This window comes from Schistocerca cancellata, chromosome 3 (assembly GCF_023864275.1).
Source record: "Schistocerca cancellata isolate TAMUIC-IGC-003103 chromosome 3, iqSchCanc2.1, whole genome shotgun sequence".
Lineage (NCBI taxonomy): Eukaryota > Metazoa > Arthropoda > Insecta > Orthoptera > Acrididae > Schistocerca > Schistocerca cancellata.
In genome coordinates, this window is record NC_064628.1 from 266,802,312 (window position 1) to 266,824,922 (window position 22,611).

General features: G+C 39.8%; 1 protein-coding gene across 1 annotated transcript in view; it reads left to right on the forward strand.

Annotated features, from left to right (window-relative positions):
• LOC126174924 (glutamine-dependent NAD(+) synthetase) overlaps window positions 1-22,611 on the forward strand; it is a 239,696-nt gene that overhangs the window by 60,701 nt on the left and 156,384 nt on the right. Inside the window, exons 3-6 of the mRNA XM_049921364.1 lie at window positions 9,589-9,759; window positions 9,836-9,920; window positions 11,095-11,240; window positions 11,352-11,469. Coding sequence (XP_049777321.1) covers window positions 9,589-9,759; window positions 9,836-9,920; window positions 11,095-11,240; window positions 11,352-11,469 — 520 coding nt within the window. The remainder of the gene's footprint in view (window positions 1-9,588; window positions 9,760-9,835; window positions 9,921-11,094; window positions 11,241-11,351; window positions 11,470-22,611) is intronic.

Consider the following 22,611-nt stretch of genomic DNA (forward strand, 5'->3'; position numbering starts at 1 on the left):
GGTATCTACTTCACACTTAAATCGTTGTCCAAAGCCATTAGAATGTGGCTACCGGTGAGGAAGGACTGGGGGGGGGGGGGGGGGGGGGGGAACCTAGGAATTCTAAGACCGAAAAACTAGGAAAGAAGCTGTTGTATGTTGCCATAGCAACTAAACCAAATACGACAAAGAATTTACTCTGAGACAATGGAACATGTGTAAGTATTTAAAGGAGCTAAATTTTGAATTGAGAAATAGAGAAGAAGATTCCAGTGTGTTTATCTAAGAAGAAATACACCTACAACACTGTGATTAAGATGATCAGGAGTAGGGAGTGTAGAGCTCTCACACACACATTGTGGGGACACAGACGCGGCAACCAACATCCGATGACACCGGCACCAGCTGCTGTTCACTGGTGCTGACCTGCCTCCACATCTGCTCACCGATGCAGCGCAGATTCTCTGCCAAATGAGCATAAAACAAAACTTTATTGTTTTAGTACAAAGTGGTACAAACTGTTCAGTGAACTTCACTAGTGTATATACCATACTTACAGTTAGTTAAATGCTTACAAGATTAAAAGCTTGCAAGATTATGGATAACATACGACAAGTCGAGGAAACTCAAGAACCAGCTATGGCTATGAAAGTTAGTAAGGGAATGCCTGACTGGTCTAAGTTAGTCACATTTTGAGTTTTGACTAAATATACTAAGTGGAAAACTAGAATCAGTAAATTCTCAATTAAATGCCCAAACAACAAATTTAGGATTGTTAAATGCCAAAGTCGACTAACATAACGAATCAGAGCTTAATGAAAAGTTAGGATCCTATGAAAATGTGTGCAATGTTAAATTTAATGCTATAAAGCAAGGGTTGCGTACTTTGAAAGAATGTGTTGATAAACAGGATAATTTAATGCCAATAATTCAATTGCAATTTACAGGTTTTAATAAATGAGTAGATAATGTGGAAAGGAACTTCAAAGAGAAATTAGTGAACTGTGATATCATAAATATAAGTAGTTTGGAGGAACAGGTTGAAGAAACTATAGATCAAAAAGTGACCGAGAGAAAGCAGGAAAAAAAGTGACTTCACCTAATGTTGTGTTAACTAGTGAAGTGGTGACTGATTTGCAGTGGGGAGACTTTCAAAAGAAGCTTAAAGAGAAATACTGGTCTGCCTGTGCACAAGAAAAGTTAATATCAAATCCTTGGGACCCGGGCGGAGTCATATATTCCACCAGGGACGTAAACATTCTGAGTTAACAGGCGGAGTGATGACCGTCAGATCCCAAGTTGTTTTTGGTGTTTCTTCCAAAATAGTTTTCCTGCACCGAATTCCTTTAAAATCTTAAACTATTCTGTCATCTATTCCTAATACCTTAAACTATCCTATAATCATAGTGCTTAGAAAACTGGATAAGACTACAAGATAAAGAAAACTTAGGAGGATCACAGAACGAGAAATAAATTAATATTGACATAAAATAAAATGAATAGAGTACTATACTTATAGATAATATAATATGAGGTAAATAATTAAACAACGTGATACCATAGTGTATAAATTTTCTATTTTGTATAGAGTATTTTATACCATTTACGAGATGTGATGTAAATGGGACGGTTTGTATAGGTTTTTGAAGGGGTGGGTATTGTAAATAAAAGCATAGTTTACAGGATCAAATAAATCATGGCTAACACAAACACACATCACACCTTTCAGACAACCCTCGCAAACAATTGTGCCTGATTCTTCACCATTTTGGGGGGGATATGTAGTGTTTCAAGAATTTCTGCATAAATTCTAGAACCACTCAGCCCTCTACTGCCTCAAACACATGATATTTTAGAAGTGGGTGTGGGATGATAGAATTCTACGTACTGCACGTCACGTTTGTGTGTGCAGGTTTGAAATTCAGTCGCGAATAGAAAGTAAACATGGCTGTCGAACAGCAGCGACAAATACTTGTTGGGCGATCCATGGAAATTTTAGTGAAAGTATACGGAAGAGCCATGGAGGAGCTTCTCTGTTGTTCTGTGCTAATTGTGTCAGTGACCATTGTTATAATAATGAGAACAGTTGAGAAGGTACTCTTGAGAAAAACTTAGCCTTGTTGAAGGGAAGACGTGTAGTATGATTCATGTTGAGACTGGACATGGTGTTTAAGCCAACTTTCTCTTGTATGTAAATTAGTTTGTTTCTAGCATTCGAAGACACGAGAGGCTTCGAAGCAGTATATGTTTATATGAAGAGTGAGATTTGTAATATGTCTGAAGTTCAAATATATGTTGTTAGTTGAAGCAAATGATAATTTGTACGCCTACCTATTTTTATAAGTAGAAAGAGTCTTAAGAGATTGCTGTACCTAGCAGCATACTTCGGAGATGAAGTGAAAGAGAGTTTGCAGCAGCAGGCTAGCCAATGAGGAAGGTCAGCCGAGCATCTCAAGTAAGTCATCTCGTAAAAGAATGGAAGTTTAGGTATCTACTTCGTACTTAAATTGTTGTCCAAAGCCGTTCGAGTATTCCACTTTAGGTTGCTCCAGACAGTTAGTCCAGACTATTCCACTTTAGATTGCTCTGGACAGTTAGTCCTAGGTATTCTACAGTTCTTTTTTCCAGTGATCTAAGACCTGTGTCATCCTTAATAAAAAGGCCATGTGTCGGGGAATGAAGACTCCTACGCCATCTGTTGGTGTTCTGTTAAGTCTGTACATTGTGCTGCCCTCTGCAGCGGATATATTTCAACTATAACTGTAAAATGGACGTGTGAGAATAAAGGTGTGTGTGAGCAGAAGTTTTACTGTGTCCTTGATTTCACTAGTGTGTAGCAACATTTTGGTGCCGAAACCCGGGAGAACATGAAGAGATAGAGTGCTACTACACATTAAAGAGGACTCGACGCCGGCGGAGAAGGTTTTGAGCGACTTCAATCTCAAAATCCGGTCACGTCACGCCACGTTCAGCTCACACAGATAAGTTGCGGCATTGCTCTGAAACTGTAGCAAAGGACACTGCGGGGCGATTGATTCGTATGTGATGTTACTTGGTGCATGTTTGTTGGTGGCAGAGCAATAGAGGGCAGTTGGTGTATTATTTGCAAAGCACAAATGGGACTTGCTAAAGTATTGGTAGACTGCAGCGCCATCTGTTAGCAACAGCGACCACTACTAAAGGTCGCGGAAGTTGAAAACTGCACGGTCGCGTCATCTGTTGAGAACTACAAACACCACTAGGGGGCTGCTAACGGTTCACACTCCAGAACAGCGCCATTCCTTAGCGATAGCATCCAACTGACGGGGTTGTCTTGACCTTAAACGCACTCTCGCGACAGAAAGCAAAACCACCAACTCACCATGGCAGAAGCAGTAGCTATGAACTTGGGGAGGCTGCGCCGGAAGCGGACGACCTTGCGATCGAATGCGACGCATTTCGTCAGCCAAATAAACTCCTTCGATGGTTCTACAGCTGCAGAAGAAGTTGAACACTTGCAGGAACGCCTTCAGGAAACAGTAGAAGAGTTGACCCGACTCAACGATACAATACAGGACTTGCTGGATGACTCTGAATACGAAGCCGACACGGAAGCTTGTGAGGAATATACTGATAAATGCAAACGGGCCCTCCGAAAGGCGAAAGGCCTTTTAGGAGGAGCACGCTCAGGAGACGGAAACGCGACGTCAGCGGCTCAACAACACGCCTGTATGGACATAAAATTGCCTACTATCAAACTGCACCCATTTTCAGGGGACATAGAAGCTTGGCCTCGATTTTGGGAGCAATTCACAGCTTCCATAGACGAGAATCCGATGGTGTCAACAATGAACAAGCATGTATTCCTCCGTGGTTACCTTGATGGGGAACCTAAGGACTTGGTCGATGGCATTGCTGTTACAGCTGATACATATGAGCAGACTAAGCAAATTTTGAAATCCAAATATGGGAATAAGAACAGAATTATCCAAAAGTCACCTGGATTTCTTGGAGAATCTTAACACTTCGACTTCAGGCAGTCCAGAGGCTCTCAATTCCACCTACATTGAGTGCCATAAGCGCATCCAAGCACTACGAGCTCTAGGAGAAAATGTGGACTCTTATGGGAGAGTGCTTGCACCCAAACTTCTTCGAGCCTTTCCTGAAGAAATTTGCAAAAATTGGCTTGTTCATGCCCGAAGGCAAAAGATTGAAGAAGGGAACCTCACCCACCTTATGGAGTTCTTAAATGAAGAGGTGGAAGGAGCTATCAACACACGCAAAATTCGTGGAGATACTGTACCACGCGAAAATTACGTACCAACAGCATCTGCCTTCCATGTAAAGGTTAAAACGAAGAGGGACAAGAAGAAACAACCGAATTCAGAGCCCTTCTGTGTGTATTGCGGCGAAAGAGGGCACTGGGGCCAAGACTGCCAAAAGATTGCAAGCTTGCAGGCAAGAATCGACGCCCTCAAGACAATGAACCATTGCTTTCTATGCCTGAGACGTGGCCACAACAGAAATCAGTGTTTCAAATGGGGAAAAGCGTCCTGTGCGAAATGTAAGGGGGAGCATCACATTTCTATCTGTAGTAGCCATACCACAACAGTAAATAAAATTGAAACTATGACTTCTAACTTCACATACCTGCAAACTGCTCGTGTGAGTATCACAGGACCCACTGGTAAGAGCAAACACACGTGCCATCCTGGACACAGGGAGTCAATCGAGTTTCATTCACCATTCACTGATCGAATCTCTCCAACTAAGTGTCATTGGAAGCACTACTCTTGAGATAACTACTTTCGAATCCAGCTACAGTTCATCACTCTCAAGGAAGAAGATGCAGTTTAATATGATGGGGTGCTCCACTAATTCCCACATATCAATAACAGCCTTTGAAAGCACAAATAATTTTTCACAGCAACCAACAGTGCCACAAGATGTAGGAGATATGGCCTTGAGGGGTGGTACACCACTCGCAGATCCTAAAGGAGACAGTGAAGATCTACCTATTGAGATCCTGATTGGAGCTGATTATTAGTGGAGAATCGTGACTTTGGAACAACCAATCAAGGTATCACCATCATTGGTTCTTCTCCCAACAATCTTTGGATATGTTCTCAGTGGAAACAGATCTAGCACCACCATCAACAGAGCAACTGTCAACTTTATTCAGGGCAGCTGCAGTGATATATCTGATGAGTCAGTGCGCCGATTTTGGGACCTGGAGACAATCGGGATAACAGGACACCAAGAGCGAGCATTAAAACCCATGGACCACCCTATTTATCAGGAATTCCGAGAATCATACTGTGTGGAATATGGCCACAGAGTTGTATCTCTGCCTCGAAAGAAGGATATGCCTCTCTCCTGCAACCGCACAACTGCTGAAGTGCGTCTTCGCTCCTTACAAAACAATCTGTGAGGGAATGAAGAGCTGAAGGTCATTTACCACGAGACCATGTCGAAATATATTGAGAAGAACCAGGTAGAGGTAGCACCTGAGGACTGTACTGCTGGAAACACATTCTATCTGCACAGAAGAATCTCAGCCCCACCTCCATCAATGCCAGAAGCCAAAACGAGAGCAAATATCACTCTGATCACCATCACTGAACCACTACTGGACATTGCAAGGTTTTGTTCATATTGGCAAGTACTGCATATAACTGCCTTTGTACACTCCTGGAAATTGAAATAAGAACACCGTGAATTCATTGTCTCAGGAAGGGGAAACTTTATTGACACATTCCTGGCGTCAGATACATCACATGATCACACTGACAGAACCACAGGCACATAGACACAGGCAACAGAGCATGCACAATGTCGGCACTAGTACAGTGTATATCCACCTTTCGCAGCAATGCAGGCTGCTATTCTCCCATGGAGACGATCGTAGAGATGCTGGATGTAGTCCTGTGGAACGGCTTGCCCTGCCATTTCCACCTGGCGCCTCAGTTGGACCAGCGTTCGTGCTGGACGTGCAGACCGCATGAGACGACGCTTCATCCAGTCCCAAACATGCTCAATGGGGGACAGATCCGGAGATCTTGCTGGCCAGGGTAGTTGACTTACACCTTCTAGAGCACGTTGGGTGGCACGGGATACATGCGGACGTGCATTGTCCTGTTGGAACAGCAAGTTCCCTTGCCGGTGTAGGAATGGTAGAACGATGGGTTCGATGACGGTTTGGATGTACCGTGCACTATTCAGTGTCCCCTCGACGATCACCAGTGGTGTACGGCCAGTGTAGGAGATCGCTCCCCACACCATGATGCTGGGTGTTGGCCCTGTGTGCCTCGGTCGTATGCAGTCCTGATTGTGGCGCTCACCTGCCCGGCGCCAAACATGCATACGACCATCATTGGCACCAAGGCAGAAGCGACTCTCATCGCTGAAGACGACACGTCTCCATTCGTCCCTCCATTCACGCCTGTCGCGACACCACTGGAGGCGGGCTGCACGATGTTGGGGCGTGAGCGGAAGACGGCCTAACGGTGTGCGGGACCGTAGCCCAGCTTCATGGAGACGGTTGCGAATGGTCCTCGCCGATACCCCAGGAGCAACAGTGTCCCTAATTTGCTGGGAAGTGGCGGTGCGGTCCCCTACGGCACTGCGTAGGATCCTACGGTCTTGGCGTGCATCCGTGCGTCGCTGCGGTCCGGTCCCAGGTCGACGGGCACGTGCACCTTCCGCCGACCACTGGCGACAACATCGATGTACTGTGGAGACCTCACGCCCCACGTGTTGAGCAATTCGGCGGTACGTCCACCCGGCCTCCCGCATGCCCACTATACGCCCTTGCTCAAAGTCCATCAGCTGCACATACGGTTCACGTCCACGCTGTCGCGGCATGCTACCAGTGTTAAAGACTGCGATGGAGCTCCGTATGCCACGGCAAACTGGCTGACACTGACGGCGGCGGTGCACAAATGCTGCGCAGCTAGCGCCATTCGACGGCCAACACCGCGGTTCCTGGTGTGTCCGCTGTGCCGTGCGTGTGATCATTGCTTGTACAGCCCTCTCGCAGTGTCCGGAGCAAGTATGGTGGGTCTGACACACCGGTGTCAATGTGTTCTTTTTTCCATTTCCAGGAGTGTATTTCGATTTATCAGCACAAGAAACAAAAATAGAATCTACGGCAGTTTTAGTGCTTTGGAATTACAAAATGCCCGGACCTACTGGATCAGAAGAGTTCAAGAGGAACTATTCACTAGTGAACTGTCTGCATTGCGTAAGGGAGAACAATTGCCCATGGAATCAAAGATTGCTCGATACAATCCCTTTATATCTGATGGCATCCTTCGTATTGGTGGTAGGCTGCAATGTGCTGCACTGTCACACTCAGAGAAGCATCCAGTTATATTGGATGGACGTCACCATTTCACTGAGCTTCTATCAGACACACACATGTAGGACTGCATCATCTCGGTGTGCGGATTGTGTTAGGGGAACTGCAAGAAGAATTTTGGATTCTGCGAGGACAAGCTGTTTGGAGAGTTCTTCACTCTTGCCTACCATGCAAGATAATACACAGTCGCCGGTATGAAGAGATGGAGGCCCCACTACCACTGGACAGAGTTCAGCCTTCAAGACCATTTGCAGTAACAGGCATCGATTTTGCCGGACCATTATATGTCAAATCTGGACATCAAACAAAAAAGTCCTACATGGTGCTATTCACATGTGCAACAACACGGGCCATTCATATTGAACTTGCAACTGACATGTCCACTGACAGATTTTTGATGGCCATGCAACGCTTTGCTGGACGTAGGAGCCTACCAGTCAATGTCTACTCAGACAATGCTACAACATTCCACGCAGCCAACTCAGAACTGGCAGAGCTTTTCAAAACCATGCAGCATACTGACGTACAGCTCTACTGTGCCCACCATGGAATCACTTGGAAATTCATACCACCACGTGTGGCTTGGTGGGGAGGCTGGTGGGAACGCATGATAGGCTCAGTTAAGCGCTGCCTGAGGAAAGTTCTTGGTCGCTCCCAGGTGGATGAAGAGAGCTTAAACACCACCTTGATCAGCATAGAAGCCGCAATAAACTCACGACCCATCACTCAAGGAGAGAGTGACACTGCATTGACGCCAGCCCACTTTCTAAATGGTGGGAAATTAGTAACAATTCCATGTGGGCCAGAGCCAGCAACTAGAAAAGACCTTGCCAAGGAGTTTCGACTCAGACAAAAGGTCAATGATGACATCTGGCGCAGGTACAGAATACCTCCTGCTGCTAAGACAATATCATGAGGTGAAGGGATACCCTTCGCAAAGGAAACCGAGAATTGGAGAGGTTGTTCTGCTCCAAGAAGACAGCAAACCACGGCACTTGTGGAAGAGGGCTGTGGTAGAAGTAGTGCGGCATGGCAGAGACAGTAAAATACGGTGCATCATCCTCCGCCAGCCAGATGGTATGAAGATCTGTTGACCGGTCCAGCTGGTCATCCCCCTCGAGATGGACCAGGGTGGGGAGGATGTCGGGGAATGAAGACTCCTACGCCATCTGTTGGTGTTCTGTTAAGTCTGTACATTGTGCTGCCCTCTGCAGCGGATATATTTCAACTATAACTGTAAAATGGACGTGTGAGAATAAAGGTGTGTGTGAGCAGAAGTTCTACTGTGTCCTTGATTTCACTAGTGTGTAGCAACACCATGCAAACCTGTCAAAATGATGTTTCAGTGAACTGCAAGATCCACTTTTCAATGGATACATCATGAACACTACACAAATTAAGAGTACCCTAACATCGTGGAGCAGTGGAGAAAATTTACAGCAATCATGTGGACACAGGGAGAACTATGCTTCACTTATCATCTCTTTCTGTATCAAAATGTTTTTTTAGTTTTGTTCTCTACTAAACACAGTCTTTTTATCATTATCCGTTTGAATTGCATTTTCTTCTTCATCATGATTAGCAGCACTTGGCAGTCACATAGAGGTGAAAGCTGTACTGGTAAGAACAAGGCAACTAATACATTGGAAACTTGTCAACACTCTTCTATCTTAGTTTTGTGTAATGTTGGTCTTGTATTAAGACAACAAACTGCACAAAAAACAGTTTTTGGGCTAATGTAATTTTGTCACAAAGGTATTTGAATTTGCAAGTTACTGTTTGGTATAGTCTTCCTGCACTAGTTACAATATTATGAAAGGCATAGTTGCTGCTCACCATATAGTGGAGATGCTGAGGCCAGCCAGAGACTGTAGTCATGTGTTGTGTGTGAGTGTGTGTGTGTGTGTGTGTGTGTGTGTGTGTGTGTGTGTGTGTGTAATTTGGCCAGCCAGAGACTGTAGTCATGTGTTATGAGTGAGTGTGAGTGTGAGTGTGTGTGTGTGTGTGTGTGTGTGTGTGTGTGTCTGTGTGTAATTTTGACAGAGGCCTTGTTGGCCGAAAACTCACTTTCTGACAGTCTTTTTGTTGTGCCTATCTGTGAAACAGCATCTCTGGGTTGTATGGTGAGTAGCAACTATCCTTTTCATAATTTTGTTTCATTCCATCCTGGATTGTCCATTGTTTAATGTACTATTTATAGAAGCTACCTTTTGACTTACGTTCTTGGTGCAGTTGTGTTTGTTACATGACTTGTGTTGTTTTTTTTACAGTGGTTACAGCTGTGAAGATCATTTTCATGAAAGTGACACACTCCTTCACTGCTGGGAAGTACTGTTAGAGATACTTATCAGTCCTCTTTGTAAAGACATGCTGATTGATGTTGGAATGCCTGTTATGCATAGAAATGTTACATATAATTGCAGGGTTGCTTTCTTAAACAGGTAAATATATTAAGCTATTGAATGGAAGGATTTGTTTCTATTCAGTGACATTTGTAATGGCTGTCCATTGTTACAGGAAACTACTATTAATTCGACCAAAAATGTTCCTATGTGAAGATGGAAACTACAGGGAAACAAGATGGTTCTCTCCGTGGAGAAAGGTATAATTCACCTTGCTCTGTTCCTAAGTTAATACTTGCTTATTATTTTAGCACCAAAAATCATCATTGTTGACAATGATACACTAATAACTCTTCCACAAAATTGTATATGTAAGTTATATGGGAGAGACAGCCATTAGTTGTACATTGTCTTCTAGGACAATGTTGCAAATCTGAAAACTAACGTAATTGGTAAAGTGTTAAGCTACTTTCAGCCCCTACCTGTATTCTGAATCACCTATAAAATGAGTTATAGTCCATATTTTTTATGTTTATCAGTTAAAATAAACACAGATGTGAAACATTACAGGATTATGTTTTAGAGGAATATCGTGTGATATTAATTTTTGAGTTATTGAGCTGTAAAGGCTTCACGTCATTTCATCAAAAAGTCACTATGGCGTAATGTCTAGTAATTGACTTATGCTATGCCAATACCAGTCTTATGTTTGGATCTTTCTCATAATTTTGGCACCTGAGTTGATTGTTTCATGCATCTCTGCAACTTCCTTTTTCTCCTGTTATTTTACAAGTTTTGAAATGGAGACTTTTACCTGTTGAAAGCCCAGTTGTTGTCAGATGCTGTATTGTACTGTTGACATGCAGTCATTAAAAATCTCTGTTTATTGCAATTTGAGGTTACTTTGGAGCTTCAAAGAAACAATTTAGATATTGACAGACATGCAAAATTTTCGTAAGGAAGCAAACCTGCAGATTCTCTTAAATTGGAGTAGGATTAGGAGGAGGAGGAGCAGCAGCAGCAGCAGAAGAAGAAGAAGAAGAAGAAGAAACAAACAAACAAGTAAATCTAATAGTAAATCTTTTGTTAATTATGGTGGTCAGTAGATGTATTGCAATTAATACAGTTCATTTCTTCTTGGAATATGTGAAGCCTCCATATGTGGGCTTCAGCTGCAATGTGTGTGGTCTGATTCCAGGTATCTTGATGCTCTGTTGGTTGAAACACTTGCACATGAAACATAAATTGAACGAAAACAGATAGAATTAATATTCCCTCAAATGGCTCTCACTTAAAACTGCTTTAAATAAGTGTTTGAGATCTTGCCTTCCTTATGCAGTTCTGGTGAATGTGAACTTTCACGGGAAAATAGGCACTTTTCAGCAACATTTATGATGTTTAATTCATATAATAATTTCAATACCTTGTCTGTAGGTTCGTCAGGTTGAGGACTATTATCTACCACGTATGATATCAGCTTATACTGGACAGAAAGTGGTGCCATTTGGAGATGGCATTCTTTCTACAAAAGACACATGTATCGGGTTTGAGATTTGTGAAGAACTGTGGCACCCAGAGAGGTATCGTCTTCTGTACTTAATTTCTTGTAAGCAAAGTGGACTTCATTATTATGCATCTTGTTTCAAATTTTGAAATAGAAAATCACTGTAGGCTGCTTATAAATGTTGCAGCACTCATATACCAATGAGCCTGGATGGTGTAGAAGTCATAGTAAACGGTTCTGGTTCATACATGGAGTTACGTAAAGCATATGTTACAGTAGATTTAGTGAAATCTGCTTCAGCAAAGGTAGGGAACGCATTTTTCCTTGCTTGTTTGTAAGTTACTTTATTTTCTACCAGTTAAATGAATTATTAAACAAAAAGGTCCAAGAAAAGTGCTAAATAGGAGTGTTTTGCATCATGCTGAAATAATTAAACATATAGTTACAAACTGATTGAAATGTTCAGCAGATAACTAACAAAAAGTGTAACTGTGAGCTGAGGTAACTTAGGAATACTATAGCAGATAAGAAAAGCAACTATTGTGTGCCCTACAGTTTGCTGTCTGTTTCACACAGGTGTATGAGAAAGGGATGAGTAGTTATAATTTATAACTTTGAAGTACACAATGAAGTAAAAGTCAACAGTTAAGTGTCACAAAATGTCCTGTTATGACCAACTGGCAATTGAATCACAAAGCTTGTGCCTTAGGACGTGTTGTACCTACTGATCTCTTCTTTTAGTCAATTCATACCATTGATTTCTCTTTTCACCATTCTCATTAGTTACCTGATCTGCCCCTCTAATTGTCAGCATTCTTTGGTAGCACCACATATCAAAAGCTTCTATTTTCTTTTTGTCTGAACTGCATATTGTCCACATTTCATTACCATACATGACTGTGCTTGTAAAGTACCAACCTTGATTTACCAATTCTCCATTACCTCCTTGGTAGCATATCTGTTTGCTGCCTTGAAGCTGAAAATCTTGAATATATGGTGGTGTTTATTCAGAAAAAATGTACCCAACACCACAGTTCAAGTTGCACTTTTCCACTTATTTTATTAGCTTAAAGATTACATTGCTTGTACGTTGCAGAAATATTCATACAAATTACAAAGTTATTCAACACACATTAATGAAGCACTGTCCAGTAATCAGTAATGGTCTTAATGAGTCATTGAACAAAGTAATTAAGTGTGGCACTAAACACTGTCCATATTTACACAAAACATCACAGTTCACATGTGGTATGGTCTTGTAGAAATCTGTTAAAGTACAGTGCAGTGACTCACTTAGCTCACTCGTTAATTAACTCATAATATTCAATATTCAACAATACATTATTTGTATAATGTTCATGGTTCATCTCTCCTACCAATCACAACACAATTCAGTCAAAATATTCATCAACTTGAAAGTTATTAGACATCAACAGTACTTAATTTTGCAGTTGCAGATGTCTGTATTTCTGCAAACTAACTGTGCATAGCTGTAGTGTGAACAGAAACCAGGAGTATAGATGTTACATGCTTGTTAACTTGACCAGGGCAGGGTGCAGACTCCCTCACTTTGAGTGACTATTTTGCAAGTTATACTATAATTTAAGAAGTGGCTAGGTAAAATATTGCTATTCAGGATGGAGTATAAATATTGACAAAATTTTTGTGTACAGAGGATGAGGTAATCTAGGAATTATGAAAATGTATGTGCTCTAAGAATATCGGGCTCATGAGTACTAATGCCACATTAAAAAATTACGTAATGTTAAATTATTCAAAATCCAAACAGCAGCTTAATTATTAAGAGGTGTCACTAGATTCGAAAGAAATAGAGCAATAAAAGTACAGTGTTAAAAGTTGAGAACCTAACATGCCCAAAGGTAAAATTGGCAGTAGAATTAAGACAATATGGGATTTTCAGTGGTAATTATAAGTTAATTAGCTTCATGCAAAATAAAATATGTCCGTGTAAATTAGGATGCCAGTTTTTGTAATGAATGGGCTTTCTTCTTTCACAGATGTGTATTAACTCACATGATGTTAAGTCTTATGACAGTAAGAAGTTCAGTTAAGAGTATTTTTTATTAACATGGCCTAAGTGTCTTTGGACTCTTGCTGTTCATGTTGTATATTAATGACCTTGCAAACATTAGTAACCTAAGACTTTTTGCAGATGGTACAGTTATGTATAATGCATTTGAACTATGAAGGGAAAAGGTTTGTTTGAGATCGTGTTAGTGAAATAATTAAAGAAAGACGTGTAAGGGATAGAACAATCTGTCAGCTTCCTGAACATCCTTCCAACAAAAGCAAGGAAAACAAAATAAACAAGAAAGAAGAATGAAAATACAACACTGCTCATGTTCCTAATTTAAACTAGAGCTATGTGATGCTGTAAATATGATTTCCAATTACCAAATCGTGAATACGCCCGAACTAAAAATTTATCACCATAATATGCAATCCCTGTGTAATAAAATCGATGAAATTAACGTACTATTAACACATGAACTTGATGATATCTCAGTGTTACGCATTTCTGAGCACTGGCTTAACCCAGAATTAATCCAGAATACGAAAATAAACAAATTTGTCTTGACTGCTTACTACTGCAGGAAAAACAGCAAGCAGGGTGGGATAACAATTTACACAAAGGATAATGTAGATTTTATTACACTACCTGACTTAACTAGGGCAAATGTCAAAAAGGAATATGAGATTGCAGCTATAAAAATTACTCAGTTCAACCTGGTTATTGCTACAGTTTACCGATCACCATCCGGGAATTTTGAACTTTTCTTAAACAAAATGGAGTCATTGCTAAATAAAGTAAATAAAATGGATTGTGAATTGATACTCTGTGGTGACTTCAATATTGACTTCCTCACGAATAGTGGAAATAGGGAGACCATTTTGAACCGTGCAACATCCTAGAATTTAAAGGCTGAAGTAAAAGCAGCTACCCGAGTATCAGAAACTTGCCAAACAACTCTTGATCAGTTTCGAGTCAAGAAGAGTTTACACAACACCTCACTAAAAACTTTCAATGCAGGTTTTAGTGATCATCTTGCTCAAATATTAAGCATAAAAGTACAAGGCACTTGCATTCCCACTGAAAACATTAACCATACGGGGGAACTCTAGAACAAACAGCTGGATCACAAAGGGAATAAGGGTTTCATGCCAGAAGAAAAGACTACTTCATGAAATATGTAACTCAAAAAATTCCTCACCTGTAATACGTGCATACTAAAAAAAATACTCCAGAATATTAAGAAAAGTAATGAAAGCAGCAAAAATAATGCATAATGATGAAATCATTTATAATTCAGCTAATAAATCAACGGCTGTGTGGAGTGTTATAAAAAAAGAATGTGGAGAATACAGACAACCTTGCAAAAATATAACACTATCACATAAAAATAAAAAAAGTAACAAACCCCTTGGAAGTAGCCAACACATTTAACAACTTTTTCACAGGTGTTGCTGATAATATGTTACAATCAAACTTTAAGAGCACCCAGGCAAATGAATATACAATAAGTGCATGTAGAGGATCAATGTACATCAGTTCTGTTTCACAAGATGAAGTAGCTAAAGCAATAAAAGGACAAAAAAAAAATCCAAATCAGCGGGTATCGATGGTATACCTGCAACAATGTTAAAGAAGAGCGCATCAAACCTAATTGAAATGCGACTGCTCACTTCAGGCAGGCACTTTCCCCGATGTGTTGAAAACATCAAAAGTTATTCCTGTATATAAAAAAGTTAGGTAAAGACAATGTAAATAACTGCAGACCCATCACAATTTCCTCCTGCATCTCTAAAGTACTGGAAGAAGTTATGTATGAGAAACTTATGAAATTTATAAATAAAAACAGCATCCTATGTAATGAACAACATGGATTCAGAAATAAGAGGTCAACGACAACAGCTGTGTATGAGTGCATCAATTGCATCCTAAACCTGATGGACAAAACACAGGAAACAATAGGAATCTTTATTGATTTGTCAAATGGTTTTGATATGGTGGACCATTAAATTCTGCTATCAAAGTTAGAAAGATATGGTATTAGAGATCTGTTCAACAAGTGGATCAGTTCCTTCCTGACTAATCGTATGCAAGCAGTGTGCATCAAGCACACAAATATTGAACTATAAACTGTATCTAATCACTTATCTGACTATAAACAAATTAAATGTGGTGTACCCCAAGGATCAGTATTGGGACCCCTTCTGTTTCTTCTGTACATAAATGATCTAAGCTTAAATGTTGATGCACACAAAACAATCATATTTGCAGATGACACCATGATTCTACTAAAAGGAGACAACGATGAACAGTTACAGCAGACAGTAAACACGGTCACGAAACTACTTAGCAGCTGGGCACAGAGTAATCAGCTTGTAATAAACAGTAAGAAAACCATTGTTCTAAAATTCCACAATGTTCCTAACAAGGACATGTTTATCCCATCAGTCTCTATCAATGGCGAACCAGTTGGTAACAATACTGAAACCAAATTCTTAGGACTTTGGCTGCAGAGTAACATCAGATGGAATAAGCATATTGAATATCTCAATGCAGAACTGAGCAAAACATGTTACCTTCTTTGTTAATTAAAATCATGCTGTAGTGAGAAAACAGTATTGAATGCATATCATGTGTACTTTCATTCTTGTCTTAGATATGGGGTCACCTTCTGGGGAAACTCTAAAACAGGTAATAGCACTTTTAAACTACAAAAAAGGGCCCTTGGAATCTTGTTTGGGTGCAAGCCTAGAAACTCTTGTAAACCCCTGTTTAAGAAATCTGGTATGCCTCCATTACCATGTGTATACATTATGGAAACCCTTTTGTTCTTTACATTAAATGTAATAGGCAAGGACCGGAGACTGCAAAAAAACTGTGATATACATGAGCACTTTACCAGACAGAACAGAAACTTACATATGACTCAAATCAGCACAGCACTGTGCCAAAAAGGTACTTTTCACATGGGAGTTAAGCTTTATAACAAACTTCCTGAAAACATAAAAGCTATCACTGAGGTCAGTACATTTGGAAAATCTCTAAAGTCATATTTACAGCATCACTGCTTTTACTCCATTGAAGAATATTTAAATTTATGAAATGTGTTATATATAAATGTAAAGTGTATTATTGTAACCTTAAATACGTATGCCTTGAAATGACTTTCAGCCTGTATATTTATAACTTGACTTGTCCAATGTCTTATGCATAAGCTTCTATGAAGACAACAGGACCAATAAAAAATACAATACAATACAATACAATGAAGTAATGTCTGAAAGAAGGTGCATAAGTATTCATACAGATCTCGATAAGGTAACAAAAAGGTGCAGACATAAGCAAATCACTCTAAATATTCAGAAATGTAAAATTTTACACTTCACATAATGAAAAAAACATAGTATCCTCTGACTAAATATCAGTGAGTCACTGTTGGAATTGGCTAACTCACACAAATACCTGTGTGTAACACTTTATAGGAATATGAAATGAAATGGAATGGAATGATCACATACCGTATTTATTCGAATCTAAGCCGCACTCGAATCTAAGCCGCACCTGAAAAATGGGACTCGAAATAAAGGAAAAAAAAATTTCCCGAATCTAAGCCGCACCTGAAATTTGAGACTCAAAATTCAAGGGGAGAGAAAAGTTCTAGGCCGCACCTCCAAATCGAAACAAAGTTTGTCCATTGTAATATGAGACACAATTTAGGTCGAATGAATGATACAGCTACAGTAGTTTGGTTCGAGTCTAAGCTTAGCAGTTAAGCTTTACCACGTAGCCATTGCTATGCGTCAGGCGCTCCGTCCGTATTTATACGGGTGCCCTTCCTTTTTCACGTGCTTCGTCTGGTTTGAATCGATTGCTTATTTTGCTTTGATCTGATAATTGCCGTTTTCTTTGTTATAGGTGTTTGCGTCACTCTTAAGCTGAAAATGCATTACTGCACTGTGTCATGCATTGTTTGTCGCATTCTGATAGTGCGTGTTTACGGCCTGTCGCGGCTCGCGGCACAGCTTGCTTTTGTGCGCGCTACCGCCGTGTACAATTTAAAAAAAAAAGAGGAATCGTCTCATTAGCGAAACAATGGCAAGAGACCGCTATTTGTTGTTACTTACACTGCTGCTTTCTTTGATAATGATCAACAAGAATCAAATAATAGACTGCGTATTATAGAACATGTTCTGAACGAAAGTTAGGCGAAAATTTTTCTCCGTTTGAAAATCTTTGCGGTCGCTTCTTTATTACATCAAATTTTGCACAGAAATTAGAGTCATTTTAGATTTAAAAATTTAGTCACTTGCCGTGCTTCATTTCTGACTGTATCACTATTAGGTATAAGAATAATACGAATATAAACATGACACGATACGTATATTCTTCCGCGTTTGCTGTTGTCTCACTCTAGTTTCGTAGTTTATTAGGCAGACAGGATTTAAATGAGATAGCAGCAAACACGAAAGAATACATGGCAAAATGTTTATATTCGTATAATTCTTATGGTGAAGAGAATACTGTATATGATTCAAATTTCATCAGGTTCCTATTAACAACCATCTCTTCTCACAGATAGGAAAAAATTCAGAACGTAGAGTTGGCCATATTGACAAACATCCCAAACAGTCTTGCCAGTCAGATTTTCGTAGTACACTGAAATTGTGCTACATTCGAAGATGAACAATACGGAATTTGTATTTACTTCGTTGGATAATGTATGAAAATGCAGTGGTCGAAACTCGCGGCGGAGAAAAAAAGCTCGTCTTCTCCTTTTTTTTTTTAATTTATTTACTGACGCTGAGATTTTGGCGCCAGTATTTATCCTCTACAAAGTATGCCTGCGTAGCGCTACATATATTCGGCGGCAGAAGTTAGTTGTGGCGGCATGTACCGACATTTTTCATAACTTCTGCTTGCTTTGCACTCGATTCTAAGCCGCAGGCGGTTTTTTTGGATTACGAAAACCGGAAAAAAAGTGCGGCTTAGATTCGAGTAAATACGGTAGGTTCAGTTGTGGGTAAAGCAGGTGGTAGATTTCAGTTTATTGTGAGAATACTGGGGAAGTGCAATCAGCCTGCAAAGGAGATTGCTTACAAGTCACGCAACAAGTTCTAGAATATTGTCAAGTGTTTGGGATCCATACCAGACAGGACTAATGGGGGATATTCAACATATACAGAGAAGGGTGGCACAATGGTCACAGGTTTGTCAGATCCATGGGAGAGTATCACAGAGATACTGAAGGAACTGTACTGGAAGACTCATGAAGACAGATGTAAATTATCCCAAGAAAGTATATTATCAAAATTTCAAGAACCAGATTTAAATGATGACTCTAGGAATATATTACCGCCCCCATATGCATTATTCATGTAGGGATCATGAGGATAAGATTAAAACAATTACTACATGCACAGAGGCATTCAGACAATAATTCTTCACATGCTCCATACATGAATGGAATGGGAAGAAACCCAGATAACTGGTACAATGGGATGTACCCTCTGCCATGCACTTCATGGTTGTTTGCAGAGTATAGATGTAAAAGTTAAAACTAATGACACTGTTGGACCCAGTGCAATGAAAGTAATTACTGAATAATAAATTGAGACGGATCAAAGTCCAATTCATTTTTGCCAGCATATACATTTCATTGATGTATGGTACACACAAAAACATAATAATTGGCATAACTACTGGAAAGAAAAATTACAATAATCAGTGATGCAATTTCAGATGCAGTTGTAGTTGTTCCAGCTGGCAATATCACACATTCCATTCAGATAGCCCCAGAAAAGCCTTTTTCACACTGAAAAATATATTAGTTGTTAACAAATTCCTCTTTTTCAGATATGCTTTTTGTGCTATAGCCAACCTGCATTTTATATCCTATCTACTTTGGCCTTCATCAGTTGTTTCACTAATTAAGTAGCAAAACTTGATTATTACTTTCATGTCTGATTTCCTAAATTAATTCCTTCAGCATCACTGAATTTGATTTGACTTGATCCCGTTACCCTTTTTGTGCTTTTATTGATATTCTTTGTATAGCTTCTTTTCAAGAGACTATCAATTAAATTAAACTGATCTTATAGATCTTTTGCTGTTTCTGACAGAATTACAATGTCATCAGCACACACTGAATAACACTGGGATGGGCTAAAACCCTGTCTCACTTTCTTCTCAGCAATGGCTTGCCTTTCGTACCTTTCAACTCTTATAACTGTAGTCAACTTTCGCTGCCTGCTTTTTATACCTGCTATCCTCAGAATTTCAAAGGGTGTGTTCCAGTCAGCATTGTCAAAAGCTTTCTGTAAATCTACAAATGTTATAAACATAAGTTTGCCTTTCATCAGCCAATCTTCTAGGACAAATGGTAGGGCCAGTATTGCCTCATGTATTCCTGCATTTCTTCTGAACTGAAACTGTCCTTCCATGAGTAGCTTTCAAGTTTTTCCATGCTCCTGTAAATAATATATGACAGAATTTCGCAACCAGTGTTATTGACTGATAGATCATTAATATTGACACCTTCAGTTCTTGCCTTCTATTGAATTTGGATTATTGCATTTTTTTTTTTTTTTTAATCTGGGGGTGTTTCACCTGTCTTGTGCCTCTTGCACATTAGATTGAACAGTTTTTTCATTGCTGGCTCTCCCTAGGATGTCAGTAATTCTGAAGGAATGTCATTGATTCTAGGGGCCTTTAGTCAACTTGTTATTAGGTGCTCTTTCGAATTGTTCCCTCAGTATGTAACCTCCCCCTCACTTATCGACCTTAATGACAGTGAAAAATTAAACCGCATGTGCCTAATGGAAATTTGGGAAAAGCAATCGTCACCGAAGTTAATTTGTCGGTAAAGAGGGAGGAAAGGGTTACATCTAAATGAAAGGAAAAAATGCAAATGAAACTGGTGGAAATTAATTTTGAAAAGGGGTAAAGTTAATAAAGAAAGTAAATGTGCGGCCGTTACGTTAACAATTAACTAGTGGTAATTAGATATTTGAGATTTGGGGGAAATTACGGTCGCCAGTCCTAAGGACAATTACTATAGTAACTGAAAAAGAAAGGTTATTACACATATAATTAGCACTAGAAGCGTGGCAACTGAAGGTTGACACGTGTAGTGTGAAAACTGAAAGTTTGTCAGAAGTAATAAATTTCGCTACACTCTGACTTAATTTAGCAAAAGAATTAATAAAACCGGAAAATCGAAAGTTAATTTAGTGACTGAAGTTAATAGTGAGCTTTCTTTCTGAAGCACATCGAAATTCAGTAAAATACGGTTAGTCTTGGACTACCTCAACCATCATTTCAAAAGCTACTTGAATCTACGCAATTTAGAAATAAGAGATTAAATTTGAACTTGAATTAAATGATTCTGAACAATTAACAATAGTAAAATTTAGTACGTACCAAGCTGGGCTGCAGTCACAGGTAAGCTAAAATACGGTAACAAAACTCGCACTCTTAATTTGTGCTAGTGTAATCTAAATATTGTAGCCAGCTATGAATACCTTAACTGAACTTTGAAATTAAAGCAGCGAAATTGAATGATGCTGGCGTTTGAATTTCAACGACACTTGGGCTCATTCCGGAAAAGGAAGGGACCCTGCTTGGTAATGGAATTGGGACAATGAGCAACAAAGGTTCATGCTATGTTTCTGTAATTTAGTTATGAAAATGGAACAGTTTGAAAAGCTGAGGTCTGCCATACAGTTCTAAAACTTTACGTGCTTCCAGTCTTCCTTGTTGGTTGATTGAAGGTTTGAAGCCGTCGATCGAGGAGGTGGCGACAGTCACTCATTGTCGGCCGTCGCTGTTGCAGAAGCTGGATGTTGGCGCGCCTTCTTCTCGACACGGTCACCAGGTGAAACGGGCTCTTGATGTGCGCCAGCTAATGCTTCCCGTCCGCGACACCGTGTCAGAAACTATCATAGCAAATCGAGCGCAATTACATGCTGCCAAACCCCGAAAGTGCGGCAACTCTCGGGAGCGTCACACAATACACCTGCTCAACCGCACTACTCAGCCAGACCTCCCTGCTCTGCCCGCGCTCCGCGCGGCAGAGTTAACACTACCAAAGATCCTAAACACTTAGGTTCTCCACACGACTTATCGATGTATTCGTTAGATAGCATAGTTTACCCTAGGCCAGACCCAGCGTATAAATACAAATAATATTCACAAAACAAACCAATTATACATCGACAGAAATTCATATATATACAAATAGTAAAACAATTACACAAAGACATAGAAATGTTATATCTTCAGGTAACAAAATAAGGAAAAAAATTTGCAGTGCAATAGATAGAAATAGGAGGATATGCATTTCCGGCGTTACAAGTATCACATCTCCTGACTTGTCTTCGTCTACTTCCTCTTCTCCATTGCCTTCAATTTCATCTCCCTTGTATAGACCTTCATTATACTCCTTCCACCTTTCAGCTTTCTCTTCTATTCTTAATAATGTCTTATCACATGATCTCATAGTATTCATTCAGCAGCTTCTTTTCACCAAAGCTCTCTTTGATAGGTGGAATGTGTCTTGCTCCTACTTATACATGCTTCTGCATCCTTTAATTTGTCTTCTAGCCATCCCTGCATAGCCATTTTGCACTATCTGCAAATCTCATTTTTTATAAGTCCGTATTTCTTTTCACCTATTTCATTTGCTGCATATTTATGTTTTCTCCTATTGTTAATTAAATTCATTATCTTCTGAGTAATCCATGGATTTCCACTAGGCTTTGTCTTCTTACCTTATGTGATGCTCTGCTGCCTTCATTATTTCATCTCTCAAGGCTACCTGTTCTATTGTGTGTCTTACCCATGTCCTAGTCAGTAATTGCCTAATGCCACCCATTTAACCTTTGAAACTCTCAATAAACTATGGTGCTTTCATTTTATCCATATCTCATCTCCTTAATTTCCTACCTACTGCAATTTTTTCTGTTTTAATCTGAAATTCATAACCGATTAATTACATGTTCCTTTCACATATGCTCCTTAAAATGTCTTACAGTTTAAAATCTGGTTCCAAAATCTCTGTCTTGTCATTATGTACTGTACTGTTCTGGTGAATTATGGCCTTATATCTATTGTTGCTGTGATTGACGTTCACTATGCTGTTCACAGAACTTATTCGCACTACTGATTTTTTTATTTTTTATTCATTATTAGACTAACCCTTGCATTACACTATTTGATTCTGTATTTATGACCCTGTGTCCATCTGACCAGAAATCCTTCACACTTTGCTAATTCCCACTGTATTTAACTTGAAACAATCCATCCACAGTTATTTATCCTGATTGCCCTGTTGAGGCAGCCAATATCCCATACCCCAACCTGTAGAATGTCAGTGTTGTTTTTCTAATGACTACTCCTAATTGGTCTCTGCCTTGAG